This window comes from Biomphalaria glabrata, chromosome 17 (genome assembly GCF_947242115.1).
Source record: "Biomphalaria glabrata chromosome 17, xgBioGlab47.1, whole genome shotgun sequence".
NCBI classification, from domain to species: domain Eukaryota; kingdom Metazoa; phylum Mollusca; class Gastropoda; family Planorbidae; genus Biomphalaria; species Biomphalaria glabrata.
Window position 1 is genome coordinate 14,639,886 of NC_074727.1, and position 25,256 is coordinate 14,665,141.

Here is a 25,256-nt window from a genome sequence, read left to right on the forward strand (position 1 = left end):
TACACTGCTTCGCCATGTTCTTTTTGGTCTTCCTCTGCGTCTTGTTCCCTGGGGGTTCCACTCTAAGGCCTGCCTAGCTCTGTTGCTGGTATCTTTTCTAAAGGTGTGACCAATCCATCACCACTTCCTCTCTAAGATCTGCATTTCTATATTTTTCTGTCCTCTCATCTCCCACAGTTTGGTGCTTTCTACTTTGTCGTACCAGAGACCTAGTATGTAACTTTTATTATTATTGTTGACCACACGAACCAGTGCTTCCTTAGTTTTTCTTTGCAATTTTTTACTACTGCCAGCTTTTTATCAGTTCTGAATTTTCCCCAGAAATGTCCTCAATTCCCCATGTCTCAAAACTTCAGTTACTATCAAGATTTGTACAGGGGACTCTCATTTCGGAAACCAAAACGCCTAACTATAATACAGCTTGCAGACAGCCCAGAAAAGGGCGGTAATGCATCTTCTTGTCAAGAAAAGTAATCAAAACAATTTAAATCCCTTTAATAGTCGACAATGTCTTTATTTCAAACAGTTTAGCACCTGGGCGATTATAATTCTATCAATCGTTAATAATCAAGTTTTGTTTTGTTTCGCCACCATCTTGAACATACAAACGTAGCCTCCAATGTTTCTGATGTAGTGAAGTCTTGTGGGCACTGAAGATAGTTCAGGAAGTAGTTACAATAGTAGATTTACAATTTAAACAGAAACATGCATACATGAACTAATTATAAAACAGAAATATGCGCAGTATAACGTAATCAATGGACAATAAACAAGAATAGCTACAGACAGCCAAACGATATCATAACTCTGAGGACCACTGAGATGTCCTGCAGAGATAAAAAGCAACTATTGCTAGAATCTTGTGCAAAAAAAATTTAGTAAAATTATTAATGTTTTCTCGCAAGCACTAGAGATTCACCAACGTTGCGATTGCAGCATTTATGAATGAAGAAGACAAAGATATGGACTTAGGACTTAGGTTGAAATAGGCCTACATAGAGGGTTTGCTAAAATATGAAGGAATCTTGACAGCATTAGTTTTACTGAACGTAAGTATATTGAATTACCCGTCAAGCAAGTGGACTTGGTGTTCTGTGGTGTGTGTAGCCATCTCGAAGATGCAGACGGTCAAACTAGGTTTCCAAGTTATTGAGGAAACAGTGTCTGACCCTGTGAGTATTAGTTAAGTAAAATTCTCTCTCCAGACCTTGCGATCTATAGGTCAGATAATGTTAGGGTCATTTGTTTCTTTGGCCAATGGTTAACCAGCACAACGACCAACCGCCTTTACTTAAAATGTACAGAGTTCGATTCTCTATAAAGGATTTATCTTACATAGTTTTTTACTTTTTTTTTTAATTAATAAATAACTACAAATTGCAGTATATTGTGTTTACCTCTTTAATCTTATTTTTAAAAAACTATTTTTATCATCATGTGTTCCTTCAATGATGTCTCTTGGATGCTGTTACAAAATGCGTAACAAAATTTCTTCACTCTTCCCAATTTGAAGTTATCCTTAACAGATATCAAGACAAAGGCAGGCTCTTTGTTTGATGTCGATCATCTAGCTTTTCTTTGTAAGCCTACTTTTATTACTTTTGAACCTTTACTATAGACGATATTGATAGCGAGTCGTGTCAAATAATATGACTGAATCAGCTTTGAATGCCTTGAATTTTAAGGTCATGTACATGTATATGTTAATTAATGTATATGATAGCAGAAATTATTTCATAATAAGAGATTCACAATTCCAAGTGTTAAACTTTATTCATTTAGATTTTCAGATAGATAAATTATTTATATAGCAAAATACTTTTGATACATTATTAAATTTTACACAATGCTTCTGATGACAAATATGATTGAATGCTCATCATATGACATACAGTTTATGGGCCGCATTGTACAGAAATGCCTACTCCGATCTTGACACTCAGTCCGCCCCTGTATGGATCTGCAGTGCAGGGGCGAGTAATGTACCCCATTCTTCGCCATCTTATACATCTTATCTTATTTTCTTGTTGAATCTTGACCTGATCACTAGCCACGGGGCCAACTATACCAACACAAACAAAACAAAAACATAATTGTTCATTCACAGCCGTTGTTATGCAGAGACTAAAATACGAATTTTATGATCCTTATTTATTACGGCTGGAGAATAATGTTTACAGTACGACTTTGGTTACCCTAATGTGGATATCTGTTCTTAATGTTTTCTCGGAGTGTTGAGAAAATGAAGATCATATTTTACTCTTTGAAATTACCTTGTATCCTGTCTACAGTCTAGCAAGCCCATTCTCGTGAGGCTCTAATCACTATTAGGTCTAGGCTTCAAATGGAGTTTGTGGTGCATATGATTACAAATAGCTACCACGCGCCAAGATTTTTTCCTGTTTTATTTGTGCGATGTAGGTCTCGTTAAAGTTAATTGGCTAATAATACGATAGAAAATTCGTTTAATAGGCTAAGCGCTGATCACGTGACGATTAGAAAGCTTCTTGCAGTTATTTTTTTTTAAGCGTTCAGAAATAAAACAATAGGCCTAATAGTAAGAAATAACTGTAAAGACTAATATTACACAATAAGATTAATGTTACACAATAAGACTAATGTTACACAATAAGACTAATGTCACACTATTAAACTAATGTTCAACTATTACACTAATTTTACCTTATAAGACTAATGTTACATTTATAACAAAGACAAAGAATAAGTACCGATATAAAAAGAGAAAAAGAAAGTTATATCCTAACTACGAGCTATAACAACCTTATTGAAAATAGCAAAATATATGATGTATCTGTGTTCTATGATGAGAAATCTCTATACCATTATGCAGTAACATGATAGGTCCCACATGCCAGAAGCATTTAAAGATAAAAAAATGGGGCCACCTTTTATGACACCTCCACCCCCCCCCCTCTTTTCTGTGCACATGCATATATTGTGAGTAGTGTCGGTGCGTAGATTGTGGCATTCTAGCACCAATGTTTATTAAGTGCACACTTTTTGAACGCACTTTCTTGGTTGCCTTGTTTGTAAGTTTATGGAGTGGTTTTGTTATTATGCTGGTGTAACGTGTGTTTGAAATTCTTCTGTGTTCCCCTGTTTAGGGTGAGTATTTAAGGCATTACTGCATTTCGCAGTTGTTTCGCTGCCTTAGTGTTTTGGAACTAGAACTTTCAATTTGTCTTTTCTTATGTCTCTACAGGGAGTTAGTATGGGATTGGTCTGGAAGTCTACACTGGAGACTAGAGTCAGCAGTGTGTTGTGGTTTCGAACATTAATGTGTACGTTGTAGAATTATTGTTTAATTAATAGATCCACAATATTGGAATGTTTCAAACTCAATGTCATTACTCCATCAGTTTGTCATCATAACTTATATTCATATCATTAAACAGTTACATTGTTAACAGTGAGTCACTTATTTATAGTGAGCACCAAGGTGCCTGTTGAATGTCAGGGGCAAACGAGCTAAGGCCTTAACACAACCCTGACAAGTAGTTTCACGAGAAATAATGAGGGTATTATTTGTAAGTAACATAATTTAGATGTATTTTTAATGTAAAATTTTAAAATTCTGATACTAGCCTACATGTAGCCTACGCTAATGTTAATCAATGACTTAAACTCTGCCAATTCATTGGTTTTCCTGGCTGACTCTGGCAATCCATTACATGCTCTAATAACACTAAAGAAGAATTGTCCTAGCATATTCAACTAGGAATGTGTCTTAATCTTTGGGTCTTTCTGTGTATTTTATTAGGTTTTGTTTTTGCATAAGAAGTTTATGGTTCAGTGTTTTATATATAATTTTTAATTGCTTCTTTACTTTTAAGTCTTCTATCATGAAGGGTCTCTAAATTGAATGCTTTTACTAAAGGTGTTACTCTAGTCAAAAGTCAAATGTGAATATTCGTTTGTTATGAATCCTACTTCTCTATTTTGTGACTGTTGTAGTTTCTTAATGTTTTCTTGAGTTGAAGGGTCCCAAACTGAGGATGTATATTCTATTATTGACCTTTTAAGGAATCTCTCTAATTTATAAGATAAGATAGGTCAGCGATCAAAACATTCCTGTCACTCTCCGTATTGACGACACTGCGACAATTCCTTTAGCACTGACGTAATGAGCGGTTCTTTCTCGTCAGACTGAGACACACACGTACATGTCAGTCTTTTGTTATGGTATTTTTACTTTTTAAATACATTATCACAGTAATAAAGTAATAAGTTGTTTTGTAATAAATTTTATTAGCGCGTTAACTTACCTGTCGCACAATAAACTTGTTTCAAAGTTTGGTGGTACTAGCAAAACAAAGGGAAATAAGAAGTAAATCATATTAGAATTTTAACGGGCTAAATATGCAATACAAGAGTTATCTTTCTTCAACAGTTTAGAAACTAATTGTTTGATTTGTTTCCAAGATATACAGATTCTTTTCAATTAAAACAATATGTGATTTATTACACAATATCTTGAAGAATGAAAAACCAACAGACTCTTTACTATGTCTAGTAACACGCTTTATTATCTTTATAACCAATAGACTCTTTACTATGTCAAGTAACATGTTATATCATCTCTATAACCAATAGACTCTTTACTATGTCAAGTAGCATGCTAAATCATCTCTATAACCAACAGACACTTTACTATGTCAAGTAGCATGTTAAATCATCTCTATAACCAATAGACTCTTTACTATGTCAAGTAACATGTTATATCATCTCTATAACCAACAGACACTTTACTATGTCAAGTAGCATGTTAAATCATCTCTATAACCAATAGACTCTTTACTATGTCAAGTAGCATGCTAAATCATCTCTATAACCAACAGACACTTTACTATGTCAAGTAGCATGTTAAATCATCTCTATAACCAATAGACTCTTTACTATGTCAAGTAACATGTTATATCATCTCTATAACCAACAGACACTTTACTATGTCAAGTAGCATGTTAAATCATCTCTATAACCAATAGACTCTTTACTATGTCAAGTAGCATGCTAAATCATCTCTATAACCAACAGACACTTTACTATGTCAAGTAGCATGTTAAATCATCTCTATAACCAATAGACTCTTTACTATGTCAAGTAACATGTTATATCATCTCTATAACCAATAGACTCTTAACTATGTCAAGTAGCATGTTAAATCATCTCTATAACCAATAGACTCTTTACTATGTCAAGTAACATGTTATATCATCTCTATAACCAATAGACTCTTAACTATGTCAAGTAGCATGTTAAATCATCTCTATAACCAATAGACTCTTTACTATGTCAAGTAACATGTTATATCATCTCTATAACCAATAGACTCTTAACTATGTCAAGTAGCATGTTAAATCATCTCTATAACCAATAGACTCTTTACTATGTCAAGTAACATGTTATATCATCTCTATAACCAATAGACTCTTAACTATGTCAAGTAGCATGTTAAATCATCTCTATAACCAATAGACTCTTTACTATGTCAAGTAACATGTTATATCATCTCTATAACCAATAGACTCTTAACTATGTCAAGTAGCATGTTAAATCATCTCTATAACCAATAGACTCTTTACTATGTCAAGTAACATGTTATATCATCTCTATAACCAATAGACTCTTAACTATGTCAAGTAGCATGTTAAATCATCTCTATAACCAATAGACTCTTTACTATGTCAAGTAACATGTTATATCATCTCTATAACCAATAGACTCTTAACTATGTCAAGTAGCATGTTATATCATCTCTATAACCAATAGACTCTTTACTATGTCAAGTTGCATGTTAAATCATCTCTGTAACCAATAGACTCTTTACTATGTCAAGTAACATGTTATATCATCTCTATAACCAATAGACTCTTAACTATGTCAAGTAGCATGTTATATCATCTCTATAACCAATAGACTCTTTACTATGTCAAGTAGCATGTTATATCATCTCTATAACCAATAGACACTTTACCATGTCAAGTAGCATATTATATCATCTCTATAACAATAGACTCTTTACTATGTCAAGTAACATGTTATATCATCTCTATAACCAATAGACTCTTAACTATGTCAAGTAGCATGTTATATCATCTCTATAACCAATAGACTCTTAACTATGTCAAGTAGCATGTTATATCATCTCTATAACCAATAGACTCTTTACTATGTCAAGTAGCATGTTATATCATCTCTATAACCAATAGACTCTTTACTATGTCAAGTAACATGTTATATCATCTCTATAACCAATAGACTCTTTACTATGTCAAGTAACATGTTATATCATCTCTATAACAAATAGACTCTTTACTATGTCAAGTAACATGTTATATCATCTCTATAACCAATAGACTCTTTACTATGTCAAGTAACATGTTATATCATCTCTATAACCAATAGACTCTTAACTATGTCAAGTAGCATGTTATATCATCTCTATAACCAATAGACTCTTTACTATGTCAAGTAACATGTTATATCATCTCTATAACCAATAGACTCTTTACTATGTCAAGTAACATGTTATATCATCTCTATAACCAATAGACTCTTTACTATGTCAAGTAACATGTTATATCATCTCTATAACCAATAGACTCTTTACTATGTCAAGTAACATGTTATATCATCTCTATAACCAATAGACTCTTTACTATGTCAAGTAACATGTTATATCATCTCTATAACCAATAGACTCTTTACTATGTCAAGTAACATGTTATATCATCTCTATAACCAATAGACTCTTTACTATGTCAAGTAACATGTTATATCATCTCTATAACCAATAGACTCTTTACTATGTCAAGTAACATGTTATATCATCTCTATAACCAATAGACTCTTAACTATGTCAAGTAACACGCTTTATCATGTTTTATACACATTTTTTCTCTCTCAATATATATACGGCAGTAATTGTGCGGTTTATCCCTTAAACAAGCTTTGATTTATTTTCTTGTTTTTAAGTTAACCTTGCTGGCAAATTTAAAGTGTGCTTGCTTGCAGGGTCTAAGGTACAAAGCTTGCGAGTTTATTATTAATTTTTATTTCATTGTTATTATTTAAATTCATTTAGAAAAAAAATTATTTGTAGTGCATGGATTCAATCGTCGCTAGGCGTTATCGTCAATCGCATTTGTACATTAATTTTTGTTTTAGTATTAAGCTTAAAAAGTGCTTAAAGTTTATCTGCATTACAAAAGTGCTGAGTCATTTATGGGCAGGCTCTAAAAGGCGTTTCGTTATATATTGAACACTTCAATACCTGAGGCCTGAGGATAAGCCAGTATTGCCAGGTCAAATCAGCATTTGTAGTTTTTTTTAAGTGTGCAAATATATGTATTGGAAATTTTGTAAAAATGTCTAGAGAAACTCGACTCACTCAAAAGTACACATGTATTCAACACAGAGAAAGAATGAACATAGAATAGCATGGGCAAAGGTACATAACTCGTATAATTCAATTACATGCCCTTGTTCTTTGGTACTATGATTTGTTTCACAAAAATATACAGACTATTACGTAGTGACCAAGTATTCAGCGAGGCGAATTAATATACGATGGGCAGGTTTGAATTCGAGGCCATGAAATCGTTCATACGTTTATTTTCTTTTTTTTTTTTTTTCATTTATTTTGATGGCTCGCAAAAAAACTTCCTTCACGGAACAGTTCCAGGACAAAGAAGAAGAGGCAGACAGAGAAAGCCATGGGAGGGATACAGGGAAGAATGGACGGGTATGTCTTTGAAAAAGTTATATATTACATGCAATTATAGAACTGAATAGGTCAAATACAGTAAACAGATCTTGTGTGGTGCCCCATCGGTCCAACAGACTAAGGCAGACGTGAAGGTGAAAAGAAGTTCGTGTTTTGCATGAATCACATCCCACACACGAGGGGGGGGCCCCCAAATGAGTGTTTTTTTTTACATTGAAAATTTAATATTAAGCAGCTGCAGGTACCCCCAAAGAGGTCAAGCCCCCTGGGCCCCCAAACGATGGAAAATTCCTAGCTACGCCCCTGTGACATTGTCAACTTCTTGAACGATTCTACCAATTAGGCCAGCGGGCAATGTAAAAGCTATCTATTATTTATTGGTACGTTTATTACACGAAGAGCTAGATCTACGTATTATACTGTCAGGTACCCATTAGAGTTGGGTGGACTCAGAGGCACCCTAAAGATCCCGAAATTAAAAATACCAGTCTTCCCAGGATTCGAACTCGAATATTTTGGTTCGAAAACCAAGCGCTTTACGACTCAGCCACCTCGCCTGGTATGTATTCAGTATACGATAGGAAATTCGTGTTATAGCCACGTGACTGTCTGGCACGAGATGTGTAGAGAGTATGGTGTATTGCGTGTTTTAATGTTGACCAAATGACGTCATGAATTTAGATGTTCCAAGTTTACTACCTTCTAGACAATCTAAACGGTTCCGTGTTTGATTCATAAAGGGGATGGGGGGAGAGCATAAAAGAAATCATCGATAGTTTGGCGGTTTAGGGCTTCATTTTTTTTTTCATTATTGAGGTGTTGTTTTTTTTTCCTTCTTGTGTTTGTGTATATGTATGGATATCTAATATATAAAGTAAAATGTAAGGAGTATGTATGTATGTATATGTATTTAATATGTATGTATGTATGTATGTATATATGTATGTATGTATATATGTATGTATGTATGTATGTATGTATGTATGTATGTGTGTATGTATGTATGTATGTATGTATGTATGCATGTATTTATGTATGTATGTATGTATGTATGTATGTATGTATGTATGTATGTATGTATGTATGTATGTATGTATGTATGTATGTAGTATGTATGTATATCCCGCATAGAAATCAAAACCGTTTGACCAATCTTGATCAAACTTGGCATAAATGTTCTTTAGATCATGACGAGTCCGTAATGTACGTTTAATGTTCCCACAACTAGTAGGCCCTAAAAGTAATCCAATTTTTTTAATCTCTATTAAATAAAAAAATTTTTTAACAAATCGGTTAAAATTATTTTCACAGTATTCAATATTTGATAGTAATATGTCAGCTTAACTGGTAAACTTTAAAAAAAAAATGTTGATGGAACATTCTCAATACTTGACATGGATCTGTTTGATGGAACATTCTCAATACTTGACATGGATCTGTTTGATGGAACATTCTCAATACTTGACATGGATCTGTTTGATGGAACATTCTCAATACTTGACATGGATCTAAATCCAATCCACTAGACGAGTAATACCAGTGGGCCATATCCGACTAGTTTTAAATAAGCTCGATTTAAAATTATAACTCAATTCTCTATTTGTGTTAGAATTGTTAGATAATCTTTAGAATTGAGTCAAAATATTACTTATCCATATTACACAAATTTCTAGCGATTCTAAAAAAATAAAGAGTGTTTCGGGGAGCTGTTGTGTACGATTACGTATTAACAATTCAAAACAATGAGGTTTAAAAAAATGATGCCCCGAACACCTGACACCCTCGTTACGCCACTGCATGGATATATATTATCTTTAAAAAAAAAAAGATTTTCTAGGGTTGAAGGAAAAATGGGGAGCGGGGTTCCTAGACGAAATAATAAAAGCATGTTTTATAGGTTAGCGTGACGGCAAGCAGCACGAGCTTCGATTATTACCAGGCGATTCATTAGTTACCAAATCTCATCTGACGTCAGCTAGAAGTTATTGTATGTTGTGCCCAACACAAACCCCTTTCTTAAAGAGAACTCTTCATGCATGGATTAGGTTGCCTAAATCAACCAACGACTTAGATCTAGTACAGTTTAAGTGTTAAACGGAATAGATTAACAGTAATGGCATTGTTTTCGAGTCCGTAGATTAAGGATGAGTGCTGTGTTTCACATGACTACACAAAAACCCAGTTGCGACCTGCATTTTTTTCCCACATGCAGACAAAACCTCCAGCGGTGAATAGATGACAAAAGGGCTTTTAAAGATCTGAATCTGTTTTAAAGAAGCAGCTATGATATAGATTTTGAATGTGAGTGTATCTGTTTGTCTTTTTAGCGGTCCCGTTTAGATCTCGTAAACTAGAAAAGATATTCAAAATCCAATATCATGATATTTTAAGCCATTCAAAGTTCTGATGCAAAGCCTAATTTGTTTTTCTGAAAACGAAAAATTTAATTTTTAAAATCAACTATGCAAGCAGTTATTGCATAAAAATACACCATTTTTACAACTATTCACTATTAATAGTAACAAACACTGGAGGCAATTTAGTAAGGGGAACAACTACTACCATATTTTTAACACATTTATGCAAACGGTTTTAGATTTTTTGTCAATAAAATTATTTTGTTTACAAATGTATTGCTAAGTTAAGTAATCTCTGTCATACTAACTATTACATTTACAGAATAAATGTTTTATGTTTACTTTTATTTTTAAAGAGAAAAAATCTTAATATATACTTAATATGCCTATAAATGGAACATAATTTAAAAAAACAATTAATAAATATATTTTCATATTATCACCTGGGCTATATACACATAATGTAATCATAGGTCACTTAACTAAAGGATTATATTTTTTTTTACGGAAATGTTTTTTCCTCTTGAGACTTTGAATAAGAGATTGACCCTTTACAAAACAATTAGATCAATTAGATGATCATTATATGACATCAGTTAGGTCAGGTTCACATCTAACTTCACCTTCACTTTCGCCTATCCCTTAGTCTGCTGGACCATTGGGACAGCACACAGGATCTATCAACTTCCTTTCTCCATTCCTCTCTGTCATTTGCCTTTGATAGAATTTCATTCTGATATTCTTTCTGAAAATATTGAAACCGACCTTTTTACCTGCTTGGGTGGACCACTTAGGGGGCCCATCTTGAGTTTGTGTTTCCACACAAACTGCCTTTGTAGCCTTGTTATTAAATGCTTTTGTATAGCTCATCTTTCTGGCTAATGGCACTGAAAGTACGATTTGGTTCAATCTCTTTGGTGGACATGTCGGGGCGGGGGGGGGGGGGGGTAAAATGGGGAAAATGTACTGTGCTCCCTTCAAGAGCTCTGCAAACAAAACTCAGCTCGTATCGTATGTCCACCTCGAGCCTCTTGATTGGTCGCCTGACGGTACGTTCCAGTCAGCTACACATGCCAACTTTCATCACTGATTAATATTTCCATTGTGGTTAAATAGTTCAATTTTAATTTGTCTAAACAGAGCTATTTAAGGGTTTAAAACATGTTTTTTTAACAACGTATATTTTGGCAGGTAGTTTATTTACCTGACAATCTGGGTGAAATATATTCCTGTTAACAGTTTTTAATTTGAACCCACAATTTTTTTTAATTTGCCAATCATTTTAAAAAAAATCAAGTAATGATAAAACTGGCGGGAAACTGCGTCTCGTTAAGCTGCAACGTTACATCAGGATCTCTGCAATGTCTGCCAGCTTTTGAGACTTTTGGTACGCCCCAGGAGGGAGGGAATGGGGCAGGTGGGGGGTATGATGTAAAGAAAACATTAATATATGTAATACTTCAGAACTTAATTAGTTAAATTGTCTGTAGGCCTCTAGGGAAGAGGAGGTTGCGCATTACGTTAATAATAGCAAAAGTAAATGCTTTGATATAGAGATTTGTAACTTTGTACTCGTAACAAAATTAGACATTGTAGACAGAGACTTGTAGCATTGCTACATGTCTTAGGATATTGTAGACATACTTTAGCACCCTTATAGACATACGCTCGTACCATTATAGACATACACTCGTAACATTGTTAGCGATTGGTTGTGAATGATGCAAAATAAACGGAATTGTTGTCAGCGATCTAAGGACAGACGACTCCATGTCGCCAGACTGAAAAGACGTATTATTGCAGTGAGTTAGATTTTGTTCAGAATACCATTTTATATTATTCAAGTCTACTGCATTGATTTCAATTTATCTCAGGTTGAATTCGTTTATATTGTAATTAAAGTTCTATTTAGATTTGCTCAAAAAAGAAGTTATTCAAGCTATTTAATGTCTTACAAGTTAAGATATAATACGCCTACAGCGGTTTAGTTGTCTACCAGCGGTCTGGTGATACAACTCAATGACCATCAACAACATATGAATTGGATCGGATCGTCATTGAAAAAAGAAATTGGCCAGTATGGAGATCGAACCCACGACATTCACGTTTTTAACGCGAAGCTCTATCAACTTCGATGCCAGTTTCGGGAATTTCCAGACCCATGAAGAGATTGTAAGATGGTAATTGGAACTGAGAAAGTCTAAATCTGAATTATGTTTCTAACGACATTTTCACTAATTAATATTGTCAGTAATAAATTATGTGAGAAACTGATTTTTGGAACTAATTTTTAGCTTATTTGTGTCCCTAAGTGTTTGTGGTCTTCTCTTCTTGTCTCGGAAAGACGGAGCCCCAAATCATCATGGCCTAGTGAGTCATGACGTGGTTCCGGAAAACTGTGTCACACATAAGGTACCGTTGTGTAAGATGCTTTGTTAAATGTAGTCTCTGGCTTTCCCCGGGATGCTTACGAGAACAGCTTACGAGTTTAGGGCATGGCCTTCACCTTAAGTGAAGTCAGGATGACTTGGAAATTCCCACATTCCCAAATGAAAAGAAGGAGGCATAATTATTTTTATTCCCAGAAACCAACTTTGTAGCTACAATTGGAATTAGTAACATGTACGTTTTTTTTTTAGTAGCCTCTAGTTCTACGTTGTAAATATGTGTGTGTCATAACGCAGGGTTTTTGTCTGTGCTTTTTAAAAGATTGAAAGATAGGATACGATGAATTTTTAGCTTCTCAACAGGGCAGGCCTTAGATAATTGGTGGCCATAGGCGAAGTGAATTTTATAGAATTTTATAGAAAAAAAATATATACAGTGAAAAACTAAAATTATGCAATTTATTTAAAACCTAGTGTCCTCCATCCAACAATAACAAATTTCGCTCTTTCCTTTCTATAATAAATCTTGTAAGTCCTGTGCGATCGAGGCCCCCCAACAATGGGAAGCCCTTGTAAGCGGCCTAGTTAGCCTAAGGCTAAGGCCGGCCCTTCTCTCAAGCCCTCACTGCCATGGAGATTGATAATATTTAGGCGTGGCGATGTATTTTAACACATACACGGATATATCATAGGAGAATAACTGGGTTTATCCACTCATCAGCCCCTGGGGGGGGGGGGGTTGGTATGACAGTTCGCGTAACTAAATCCTTCCACTTTTTTGACTCAGCAGCTGGCTAAGAAAAGCAAGATTATGTGCTAGATCACTAAACTGTAACGTAACTGTAACTGTCACGTCATAGTTCTGTACGATGTGGCAACAAGCTATTGATCTAAACTGCCCACAGGTTGTGACGTTACAAGTCAAGTGTTGAGGACTTTAATAACGAATGGTCTCGCTCCACGCAGCAGTGTGTCCAGTTAAGGCTCTAGGTACTACAGCCAGCATCTCTTAGCGCGCCAGAACCAACGACAGAAGGGCCCCATGCCATATGTTTGTCCCAGCTCCCAAACTCAGCTACCTCCCGGCCCTCCCAGCTATGCTCCTGCGCCTAGACTGGTAGGAGTCGCTAAGAATTCTACACCCAAATAACGACATCTACACTATAGTGCGCAAAGCATTCTTAGCACACGCGAAGAACAAACAAGCAAACAAACAATCTCGCATACGAAGTCTGCCCTCGAGCTATTAATTTGATCACTCGCGTGCATCGTTTGTTGTTTTGTTTGTACTGTAGTCCCATTAAGTAGGCAATACAGACTTCTTGGTGAGTTTTATGACAGATAGGCCTACTAGCTTGATTGCCTCTGAGACTCACTCGAACATTGTTTGTTAAGCTGTTGGTTTAACGTGCGGCTCCTCCCATTTTCTATCAAAGGTACTTCTTTTTTAAAATCCAAGATTATTGTAAACTTAGAATTATGATAAATTTTCAATCAAATCTACACCCTCCCCCCCCCTCGATTTCTTCAGCACCCTCCCCCCCCCCAACCCACCGGTCTATAAGCAACGTTCGTACTTTCTTTTCCTCCCTTTGCTTCTCCCCCCTCCTTCTTGTCCAATTTTCTTAGTATCGCTCGAGCTGGAACTTCTGTCTTGTATTAGCGGTCTGTCAGCCAAAAAAAGAAAAAAAATGATTCTGGTTTTCATTAAGCGGCTTTCTACCTGTGCGGCGCCCTCTTAGTACGGAGACAAAGAGCGTGGATATTTATTTATTTATTTTTTTTTGCTTTTTAAAACACGATATACAAACATGTACAGACACACACACTTGGACAACCACTTTTAAAACATCCTAAATTGGCAGAGATCAACTCATTAAAAGTAAAGAGCAATATATATATATATGAATTTAATTCGTGAATTTTATTTCCTGGTTTATCATTCATTTCAAAGTCATGGTTTAATTTTCTGTTAACTAGTCGTGTCATTATAATTGGTTGGACTAAAAGTTATGTTTCCATCGCGCGTGTTCTGCTTGCTCGCAAAGTTTTCTCAACTATAAAAGAACAGACTTTGGACAGCTGAATTGTGCCGTCTTCTTCTTCTCATTGTTTTATTCCGGAGGGTTCAGATCAGTAACCCTATATCTGAGATGAACCGCGTAGTGGTGTCTAGATCAGGCAGTTCTCCGTATAGTTTTTTGTTCTATAGGAAGGTTTTGGAGCCAGAGTTTGTTCGAGCCTTATGCAGCTTTGAAGGACATGGTCAGCTTTCTCTGGTGATGCTCCACAAGGGCAAGTTTGGCTAGTCCCGACTTTTAGCTTCCGGAACATTTAACTCATTCTGTTGTGTCCAGTTCTGAAACGAAAAATTATGCGTTGGTCATGTCGAGATAGCTTATAATAGTCATCGATTTTCTAAATAGTGTTATGAAATAGTAAAATTGTAAAAAAACGAAAGCTTAAAATCTATGGACATATTACAAGATCTTCGGGGCTCGCAAAGATCTTCCTTCAGGGACTAGTACCAGGAAAAAGATGAAGATGCAGACAGAGAAAGCGATGGGAGGACAACAAAGAATGGACGGGCCTGCCATTGAAAGAGGTTCTAAACAAGGCAAAAGACAGTGAGGAACGGAGAAAGACGGTCAACAAATCTTGCTTGGTGCCCCAACGGTCCAACAGACTAAGGGATAGGTAAAGGTAAAAAGCTATGAAATAAAAAAAAATGGAAGCTACGGTCACAAAAATGAAAACAGTCAGTTGATATCGTGTGACATAATCCGTATGAAATTAAAACAGACCATTTCAAAGTGGCTTTAATTCTATGTATGTCTAAACTAATCTAAACCTTATAACATTAATAAATACATAAAATCACTGAGGTCTACATTAGGTATTTGCAATCATACAAATTCATTTTTTTTGAAGCGGTGTACACACTTCATTTTAAATTCTTTCTAATTACTTATTAATTACTTAACTTTTTCCACCAGCTATATATGTCCTGAATATGTATCAATTAATTCTTGGGAATACGATAAAAAGGGCAATAACTATAGTACTATAGTAAACAAATCGAAGTCATGATTTACTGTTCTTTATTGCTCTTTCACTGCTTGGCACAGACGATACAAAAGAGCAGCTCAGCAGCAAAACGCTGGCCGGAAGAAACAAGCGTAAAAAAAAAGAAATAATAATAAAATAAAACGGACATCCTAAAGAAGAGACTACACTCGCTGTAGAATTGTGCCTACTTAATAATTTAGTCAAATATTTAGTCAAAGTTTAATAGTCAGTGAGTTAGTGAGTTACATAGTAGAGTTGTTAATTAGTTAGTTCTTAGTAGAGTTGTTTGTTAGTTAGCTAGTAAAGTTAGTGCAATAACTTCAAACCTGACAATATGCAGCATTTTATTACAGTCTTTATTTAAAATAATCTGCTCAGCCTCGTACAAGTCACTATCATTGTGTGTGTGTGTGTGTGTGTGTGTTTCTCTTGCAAGTTTTCGCCTCCATGATCTTGTCTCTAGAATGAGGTCAGTCATAACAGCAGTCATGCCTGTAACATATGATAGAGTCTTCTTTCCTTATGGTCCAAGTCAATGCCGTTTTTTTTTTTATGTGTGCATGTTTTGCTTGCAAGTTGCCCTTCAAATGATCATGTTTCCTCGTTTATGTGACTATATGTGTGTGTGTGTGTGTTTTCCATTAAAAAGTCGCCGTGTAGTAGAGGTACTCCTTGCATTTCAATGACATGTTCTATCCAACAACGATTTCTGTTGGAGCAGTCCAGTCTTGACAGCAGATCGACCAGACCATTGCGTCGTGATGTCTGCCCAATGACGCCCCAATAGTGAATGACGCCCGAAATTCTTCAGTGGAATATTTCATCGTCCACATTTCATCGTGACCTTGACCTTGTTCGAGATTTTACAATGTCATGATCTCAACTACAGGATGACTCCCAGGTTCTGTGTCGGACTGTTGAGACAATGGTCCCGAGTTCAAACGTGACCTCCGAGACTATGTCGAAGGTGCCGGTTCAAACACTGATCGCTTCCACCCCCCCCCCTTGCAAGTCCTGCAGGAAATTCGAGATTAGGGGAAATAATCGCTATTTCCAAGGGATGTGAAAACTAAACCAACTCTGTACTCTTCTCCAGATCAGAGGCTGACGACTTTTTCTTCATGAACAGATTGTCTTACGCTACTTACAGCTCCTCTTACATACATCTTAAACTTCACCTTCACCTTAGTCTGTTGGATCCTTGGGACACCACGCAAGATTTGTTCACCGTCTTTCTCCATTCCTCTCGGTCTTTTGCCTTGGATAGAACCTCTTTCAATGACAGGCCCGTCCATTCCATTATGTAATTTTCCTGTCTATCTGTCTCTTCTTCTTTTTCCTGGTAATGTTCCCCGAAAGAAGGTCTTTATGAGTCTAGAAGACTTTGTAATATGGCCTTAGAGTTTTAGTTTGCGTTTTTGTTTTACACTAGTTAGCAAGTCATCGTGGGGTCCAATCGCTGCAGTAACCCTGTCTCTAATCTCATGGTTTGTGATGCGGTCTTTGAATGGATACCTAGGATCCTTCTGTAGCATCTCAATTCCATTGCAAGGATCCTCCTCTCTAACTCTGCGGTCAGCGTCCAAGACTCACAAGCATATAAGAATGTGACCAAGACCAGGGAGCGCACCAGTCTGGTTTTGGTGTCGACGGTTATACCTTTGTCTTTCTATATTATGATTATTATAATATAGAAAGACATACATCTTACAGACACAAAAAAGCACAAGCATTTGTCTGTGTACGATAGGTTATAGGATAAGCTTTTTACACAGGATCATTTTGAAATACAGCATTTTTTTTGTTAAAGAAAAATTCCCACGACATTTTGGATCTAACATAAGCCTACATCGCTCTAAGCATTTTTTTAGATTGTGTGTGTTAGTTAATGTTTTCTTAAATTTTTCTGTTTATTTAGTGTTAATTAAATCCAGTCATTTTTTTCACATGTGTAACACTGACAGCCAATTCGTTCTATTATTGTTCTAGAATTTCACACATAACAACTACTGGAGCTCTAGTATAAACAAACATATTGAAGACATGGCTCAGTTAAAAAAAAATAAGTAGCTTCAGAGAAATACCTTAAGACCTTAACAACAGCAAGCTCCTCATTCCCCCCCCCTTCCTCATACACACACGCACGTACACACAACATACATGATATATACACACATATAAGCTTTGCACTGCCACACGCACACAAATATACAAATGCAGACGCACATGCCCGCGTATAGTTCCAGAGTTTTTAAGACTTGAAAGGGGAGGGGAGGTCAAGAAAGAGATGGGGGGGGGGAGGTCGGGAAGGGGGGTGCGACGACGGGGTGGTGTGGGGGGGGGAGGGTGGTGGGTGCTTGACATTTCCAGACAACATCACAATCGCCGTAACAATAGATGGGCGGGGAGGACCCGGCGGTAAACCCCTCCCCCTTTCTCGCGTTCGCCTCATGGTTAATCAGGTGAAACGCTAAGGTCGAGGGCGGAGCCAGGTGACAGAACAGGTATGTGTGTGTGTGAGTGTGTGTGTGTGGAAGGGAAGGGGGGAACAAAGGAGGGATGGTTTCAGTTTTAAGCAAGCGAGCGGCGGGGGGGGGGGGGGGGAGAGAAGACGTAAGAGAACCAAAGGAAATAAAGAAAGAGGGATAAGATAAAGGAGAGAGAGAGAGAGAGAGAGAACACTATTCCACGTATGCTCTCGGTTCCAAACGAATTTGTCTGGTACCGACATCAGATTTAGTGTACCTGTGTCGTTCTAAGCCGGTCATTCAGTTGTAGGAGTTGGTCCAATCTACATCTACATAGACTAGCGAACTAATTATTGTGATTCCACATTATCGTGTACTGTGTCAATAGTCTCTTCATATACACGTGTAGGCTTAGCATACTGTACAGTATTTATTTCTTGCCTTCCTGGAGTATTTGACCGTAAGTAGACCCAATTGTACTAGCTTCTGTTCTAGACCTAGATTCTAGATCCATAGGTTTATTTAACACTACAGTACCTAGATCTAGTGCTTTCTTTTGTAGTGTCTACTGTCATTTCTCTCCTGCTTTAGCTTCACTTTCTTCTATCTCTCTCTCTCTCTCTCTCCACTCATTCTTTCTCTCTCCTTCTCTATTTCTCTCTGTCGTCTTTCACTGTGTGTATATGTGTGTGTGTGTGTGTGTTTGTTATTAAAATCTGGCCTGAGATTTACTGTCTACACAGCAATCTAAACCTGTAATATGCCGTTGTTTTCTAACCGTTGACTCTGTTCCTTCTACTGTAACAAATGAGCTCTATTTAGATCTATATCTAGATTTATCTGTGGATTAAGCCGCAGATAATAGAGCCAGTATATCTCTGATTCTGATTAAAGATTTTAATACCTGTTCAATTTGTCCTGAGGCATTTCTCCCCTCTACTGATAATACATTGTTTTGACCTGATTTGAATTATAAAATTCACGATCAGTCTCATGATTTGTGTGTGTGTGTGTGTGCTTTCTTAGCTTAGTGCTGCCAATGCTGGTAATTAGATCTTTTAGAAAATATTGGATATAGATCTGGATCTACCTGTTTAAATAGTAAGGTACAATAGTGAAATGTAAACAATCTCTGATTCTTAGGTTTCTGTGCTAGTCATTACGCACTACAGTACATTAATTGATTGTTGTTCTCCTTCCCCCCCCCCTCTTTTTTTAAAAAATTCGTTGATATTCATGCACTAGTGAAAAAGTTAATTTTGAGACTTGTTAGTTCATGAGTTGATTTTTGTGTGCGTGTAGATATAAATATTTTCATCTCTCTATCTTGCCGTTTAACTTTGCTTAGATCTCTTCTTTGTGTGTTTTCTTTAGCTACGTGGTTTCTTTATTCTTCTGTTTCTTTCTTTCTCTCTCTCTCTCTCTCTCTCTCTCTCTTTTCGTTTCTTTCATCTGTCATTCTCCTTTCCTTCTGTCTGAAACACTTTTTATCTTTCATCTTTCAGCTTGTCGGACTCCTTTTTTGTAAAACCAATGTATTGTTAATAAGGTTTCGATTGATCTACATCCTCTAAGTTTGTTTTTTTTTATCATAAGTTATATTGCGTCTATATAACTGTCCAGGAAATAACTATTTGTCCAGCTCATCTATATAGTTGTACAGGGTAGAACTATTGTCCATCTCATCTATATAGTTGTACAGGGTAGAACTATTGTCCAGCTCATCTCTATAGTTGTACAGGGTAGAACTATTGTCCAGCTCATCTATATAGTTGTGCAGGGTAGAACTATTGTCCAGCTCATCTATATAGTTGTACAGGGTAGAACTATTGTCCAGCTCATCTATATAGTTGTACAGGGTAGAACTATTGTCCAGCTCATCTATATAGTTGTACAGGGTAGAACTATTGTCCAGCTCATCTATATAGTTGTGCAGGGTAGAGCTATTGTCCAGCTCATCTATATAGTTGTGCAGGGTAGAACTATTGTCCAGCTCATCTATATAGTTGTACAGGGTAGAACTATTGTCCAGCTCATCTATATAGTTGTGCAGGGTAGAACTATTGTCCAGCTCATCTATATAGTTGTGCAGGGTAGAACTATTGTCCAGCTCATCTATATAGTTGTGCAGGGTAGAACTATTGTCCAGCTCATCTATATAGTTGTACAGGGTAGAACTATTGTCCAGCTCATCTATATAGTTGTGCAGGGTAGAACTATTGTCCAGCTCATCTATATAGTTGTGCAGGGTAGAACTATTGTCCAGCTCATCTATATAGTTGTACAGGGTAGAACTATTGTCCAGCTCATCTATATAGTTGTGCAGGGTAGAACTATTGTCCAGCTCATCTATATACTTGTACAGGGTAGAACTATTGTCCAGCTCATCTATATAGTTGTACAGGGTAGAACTATTGTCCAGCTCATCTATATAGTTGTACAGGGTAGAACTATTGTCTAGCTCATCTATATAGTTGTACAGGTAGAACTATTGTCCAGCTCATCTATATAGTTGTACAGGGTAGAACTATTGTCCAGCTCATCTATATAGTTGTACAGGTAGAACTATTGTCCAGCTCATCTATATAGTTGTACAGGGTAGAACTATTGTCTAGTCCATTTGTAAGTGTGCAGTGTAACACCTTTGTTTCATTTGTGTTACATCGATTAAATGCGTTTAAACACCAGTAGACACTTGTTAACAGTTCCCAATCTATGTGTTTATGTTTGATTTTAATGCCTCGTGGTTCATGGTATTTAGGTCACGTGACCAAGAGTCTCTCACAACCAGCCATGAATTGGAACAACACATATCATGTATTAGGTGGAGATACCTGGACCGTGACATAGACATGGCTCATAATGCTCAGGGCTGGACAAAAAAAAAGTGGGCATAATGACATAAAAAAAAACACAAAAATTTCGAGGTTTAAACTTTTAGCCATCATTGGCTTAGTCTCTTAATCCCTTAGTTTGAAAGCATACACGCGAGCAGTGACAGGTTTTTTATCCAGGGAGAGAAACAGAAAAATCGAGCTTCTCACGGCCTCACTCATTCTGAGTTGGATGATGTTCGCGTGGTTTGTATGCCTCCATGTTTCTACACCTCTGTACTGTCTCATCCGACGTTGTCCAGGAAGGTGACACTGATTTTCTGCGTTTTTTTGCTCTCCGTACAGATAAGGGCCGTCGCTTTTACCATTAGGCGAATTGTAGCGTCATTGCGGCCCGATTATCCCGTTGACCGTTAGGAAAGATTTCTCCTACGGGACAGGCGTTGACTGGGAGCTCAACCGAGACCAATCCTTATAGACGGCCTGAACACCGACATGACGTCACAGGTCTGTACGACATGGCATCCATCTATTGGTGTAAACTGCCCACAGGTTGTGACGGTGCGGGTCAGTGTTGTCTTTCTATAACGAATGGTCTCAGCTCTACACCATACGTCATGACTGAAGGTTCCACAATGGCAGCGTCCGTTACTACCATAGGGTCAGTAGCGTAGGGAGGGAGGAGAATTTGAAAATCCCCCCGGTCCCCCTCAACCAAATAAGGGTTCAATTTTTTTTACATTAAATACAGGGGCCCACAAAAAGGTCACCCCTGACCCCAAATGATGGCCAATTCCTAGCTACGCCACTGGATAGGGCCCGTGCCATAGACCTTTGTATCCGTACTATCTCTTTCACGACATTGTCCTCTAACAACCCCCTGCTCTGTCAGGATGTGATTCCACTGTTTCTGCACATTTCAGACAGTGTTGACAAGTCTTCCTAAAGATGATGAAAGCTATGCTTATTTGTCAACTCAGCCGCAGAAATAGTTTCATACTCTCTAACCTTATAGGTGTCCTTGGTTTATATAAACATCTTATATTAGATTATGTCTCACGGCTGTGGATGCCACTTTATAGGTATTGATCTATTGTTTTACTTGATTGGTTTCCTAAAATAAACTCGACGGTCACAAACCACATTCACTTTGAAATGTTTACTTATATATCAACTTCTTTGAAATGTGTCCTTCTTTTGACAGCATTTTAATTCTGTCGAAGGCCCAAGGCGTAGAAATTGTTGTTAGCACAGTTTTAAATGACAAGTCTAGCCTACGTTTTGTTGCTTAAATATAAGTGTAATCATTTCTTGACGTGGTATCTATTTGCTTTGGGTATATGGTAAATATACCGGACGGCGCTTTTATATGAATCGCATTCATGTATGAGCGCTTCTTGTGGGGGTTAATATTTATAAATAGCCACAACATAATTATTAATGTGGTATTCTGTTTTACTCACATGTGAAATGTGGTAAATGGGTTTTAAAGCGCTCCGACGTGGTGAAATAGGATGCCAATGCTGAATAATTAATTGAATAAATGCATGATTTGTTCAATTTCTCTGCGCTAAAACACATTGAATGATAGATGGTGGACTGGACAATAACGTCATTCAGCTTACAATTATGTATATTTCTTTCGAACTTCTCTTTTCTTGTAGATGAATGAAGATCTACCACACATTGGGCAAATGTAACAGTATTGGTTAGAGAGTAGGCATAATATATCCCTTGTTAACGTTTTGAGTTGCAATTTGATTCTTAAGGGCGTAAAAATTGCATAGAAAATATAACTTGGTTTTAACAAATGGATAGTCTTGCCAAACCGATACTTCTGTATTCTGTAATTTTATTAGAATAGCCAATACGTACATTTTTATTCTTACTAAAATAATTTTAAAATTCATTTGATTCATTTCATCTCTTTTTTCAATTTAGATTAATAATTATATATATATATATATATATATATATATATATATATATATATGTATGTGTGTGTGTGTGTGTGTGTGTGTAATTTTTTGTTTTAATTCAATCATTTTTTATATGTTACGTACTTAAATGTAATCTTGCTAAAATAAAATCATGATTTGAATGGTCTACGTTCTTGCCTGCCTGGACGCTAATCTCGGGTTCTACCAATGCCCAGCCCCTTACACAGATGTCATTCGTGTTTGCGTCTATATATTGCCATTGTTAAAGTAGTAATGCTTAGATGAACAATCATATAGTCAAACTGAATTTCCATTTGTTTGGACCAATAAAATTATCTTTATCTTTTCTAAATCTAATCTTATCTTTATCCTTATCTTAATCTTCATTTTATATTATCTTTATCCTATCTTAATCTAATTTCGTCTTAACTTATCTTTTATTATATTATTTTCATCCTATCTTGTTTTGGTTTTCATGCCTGCATGAAAGTCTGTAAGTAGCCTCGTGTGTAATCTTGGTATTTATGCTAACACCCTCGCTAGTGCTGCGACACATACCCATGCTACACACTTAACACATGCTACACACTTAACACATGCTACATATACACGCATGCTACACTACTCACATACCTATGCTGTACACGTGCTACACAACTACACATGTGCTCTCAGACAAAGCGTGTGTAGTTTCCCATCTGACTGCTCTTCGCACCGTCGTGTATTTCTGCTCGTGAGTTGCTCTTCTAAGGAGGAGGTAGAAAGTCTTCCCCGCAGACGAAATGTCAAATTGTCTTCTTCAAATGTCATCCATCGCAGTCTCGCGTTTCCAGCATCCGTTGTTATTTTACCTGGCCTCTTATTTATTATATTGTCTTTTTTTCCCGCTTTTATTTATTTTTTTGGTCTTCTATTTTTCACATTTCTTTTATATATTTATAAATTATAGATAGGCCTATAATTATAATTTCTTCTATAATAACTTTTTACCAAGTAATAAAAAAACAACAAGTAGATCTATCTATCTATCTATCTATCTATCTATCTATCTATCTATCTATCTATCTATCTATCTATCTATCTATCTATCTATCTATCTATCTATCTATCTATCTATCTATCTATCTATCTATCTATCTATCTATCTATCTGTCTGTCTGTCTGTCTTTCTATCTATAGATCCATCGATCTTTCATCTCTCTCTCTCCCTCTCTGTCTCTCTCTCTCTCAATATATATATATATAAAGATGTAGATAGATAGACAGATTAAGAGAAGAGAGAGAGAGAGAGAGAGAGGAATGGAGAAAGCTTGTGTTGTTCCTACGATTGTATACCCCTACTCTTTCAACGCACCTATTTTACATTACGCAACCAAAAAATTGCAATGTTCCATCAGGCTGACAATACGAGAAAGGGCTATTGCTAGTTATTACTTTTAATCTTTTGATATATCGATTCATTGATCTCGGTATGAAAGCATACCATTTATGACACCTTGAGAGATCTCAATACATAGCACTGATCATTATCTATTTACACCTTGATAGAGCTTATATCAATTGAACCAAACACGTGTCTAAAGCATATGATACCTATTATTAGTTGTATTATTATTAATGACCACAGCTGTACCGAAAGATGTCTAAACACTGTGTTAAAACATTGAAACGAGGGCATTCTAGTCGTGATGAATGTACATACACCTCCCTCCTCCCCCCCTCCCCCCCAAAAAAATATGCCAATTGATTTATCAATCTGAGTAACGATCGTAAGAAGTAGGCCAACAGAAGTTCAAAGAAATCCAGGTCTACGCCAGGACCTTTTTTTTTTTTTTTTGTTCTGGGAAAAGCTGTACTGTGGCTTGTCTTTAATGAAATATTATGTTTCAAATGATTTTCAAACAATAATCGTATTGTTTGGTCTACTTATATCACCATAAATACAGTAGGTACTTAGGTATACTATTTAAAGAAGTTAGTCTTTGAAAATGACGATATTAGGAGGAAATAAAAACCACCTTTATTTTCTCGATTGAAAAGTTAAAATACGAAGTGATGTATTATAATCTGATAGTCTAAAATTCTAAATGTTAATTAATTTACTCCCTTGGTATTGTTAATAGTTTTCATGTGTATGAATAAAAGTAATGTTTTTATTTTTTATATTTTAAATCTATAAATATACACGTTTTTCGTTATAATTAAATTTTTGTTGAATTCTGGAGTAAATTTCATTTTAATTATGTGTAATTAGTGAAGTAATACAAGACTATTATAGAGAGAATAAACGTCTCAGTTTAACTGTTTTTAGTGCATTAATAACTAGAGTTGTCACTTTCTGACTACTAAAAATATTGATGGATTTCAGTTCATAAAACTATATTTTTAATCCATTAGTTATAAGCAGAAAAGCATCATTTAAAGTAGACCTGTTTTTTTTTTTTTATTTCACTT

The 25,256-nt window shown here is 36.1% G+C and overlaps 2 protein-coding genes across 2 annotated transcripts in view; both read left to right on the forward strand.

Annotated features, from left to right (window-relative positions):
* The first annotated feature begins 1,118 nt into the window (after positions 1 to 1,118).
* On the forward strand, positions 1,119 to 20,489 carry LOC129923747 (uncharacterized). Its single transcript, XM_056016261.1, has 3 exons — positions 1,119 to 1,172; positions 3,224 to 3,275; positions 19,723 to 20,489. The coding sequence occupies exons 1-3, from the start codon at positions 1,119 to 1,121 to the stop codon at positions 20,487 to 20,489; spliced, it is 873 nt and encodes a 290-aa protein (XP_055872236.1).
* The window catches only part of LOC106055576 (RNA-binding protein 24-B-like), a 109,244-nt gene continuing 102,198 nt past the window's right edge, over positions 18,211 to 25,256 (forward strand). Inside the window, exon 1 of the mRNA XM_056015003.1 lies at positions 18,211 to 18,488. The gene's annotated coding sequence lies outside the window, so the exon portion shown is untranslated. The remainder of the gene's footprint in view (positions 18,489 to 25,256) is intronic.

Bases quoted from the DNA above. Each gene is read 5' to 3' on its own strand.
- LOC129923747 (XM_056016261.1), top strand. From the start codon at position 1,119: ATGCAGACGGTCAAACTAGGTTTCCAAGTTATTGAGGAAACAGTGTCT. The intron at 1,173-3,223 runs GTGAGTATTAGT...ATGTCTCTACAG, and splicing joins AGGAAACAGTGTCTGACCCT to GGAGTTAGTATGGGATTGGT. The intron at 3,276-19,722 runs GTGTGTTGTGGT...TCATCTATATAG, and splicing joins ACTGGAGACTAGAGTCAGCA to TTGTACAGGGTAGAACTATT.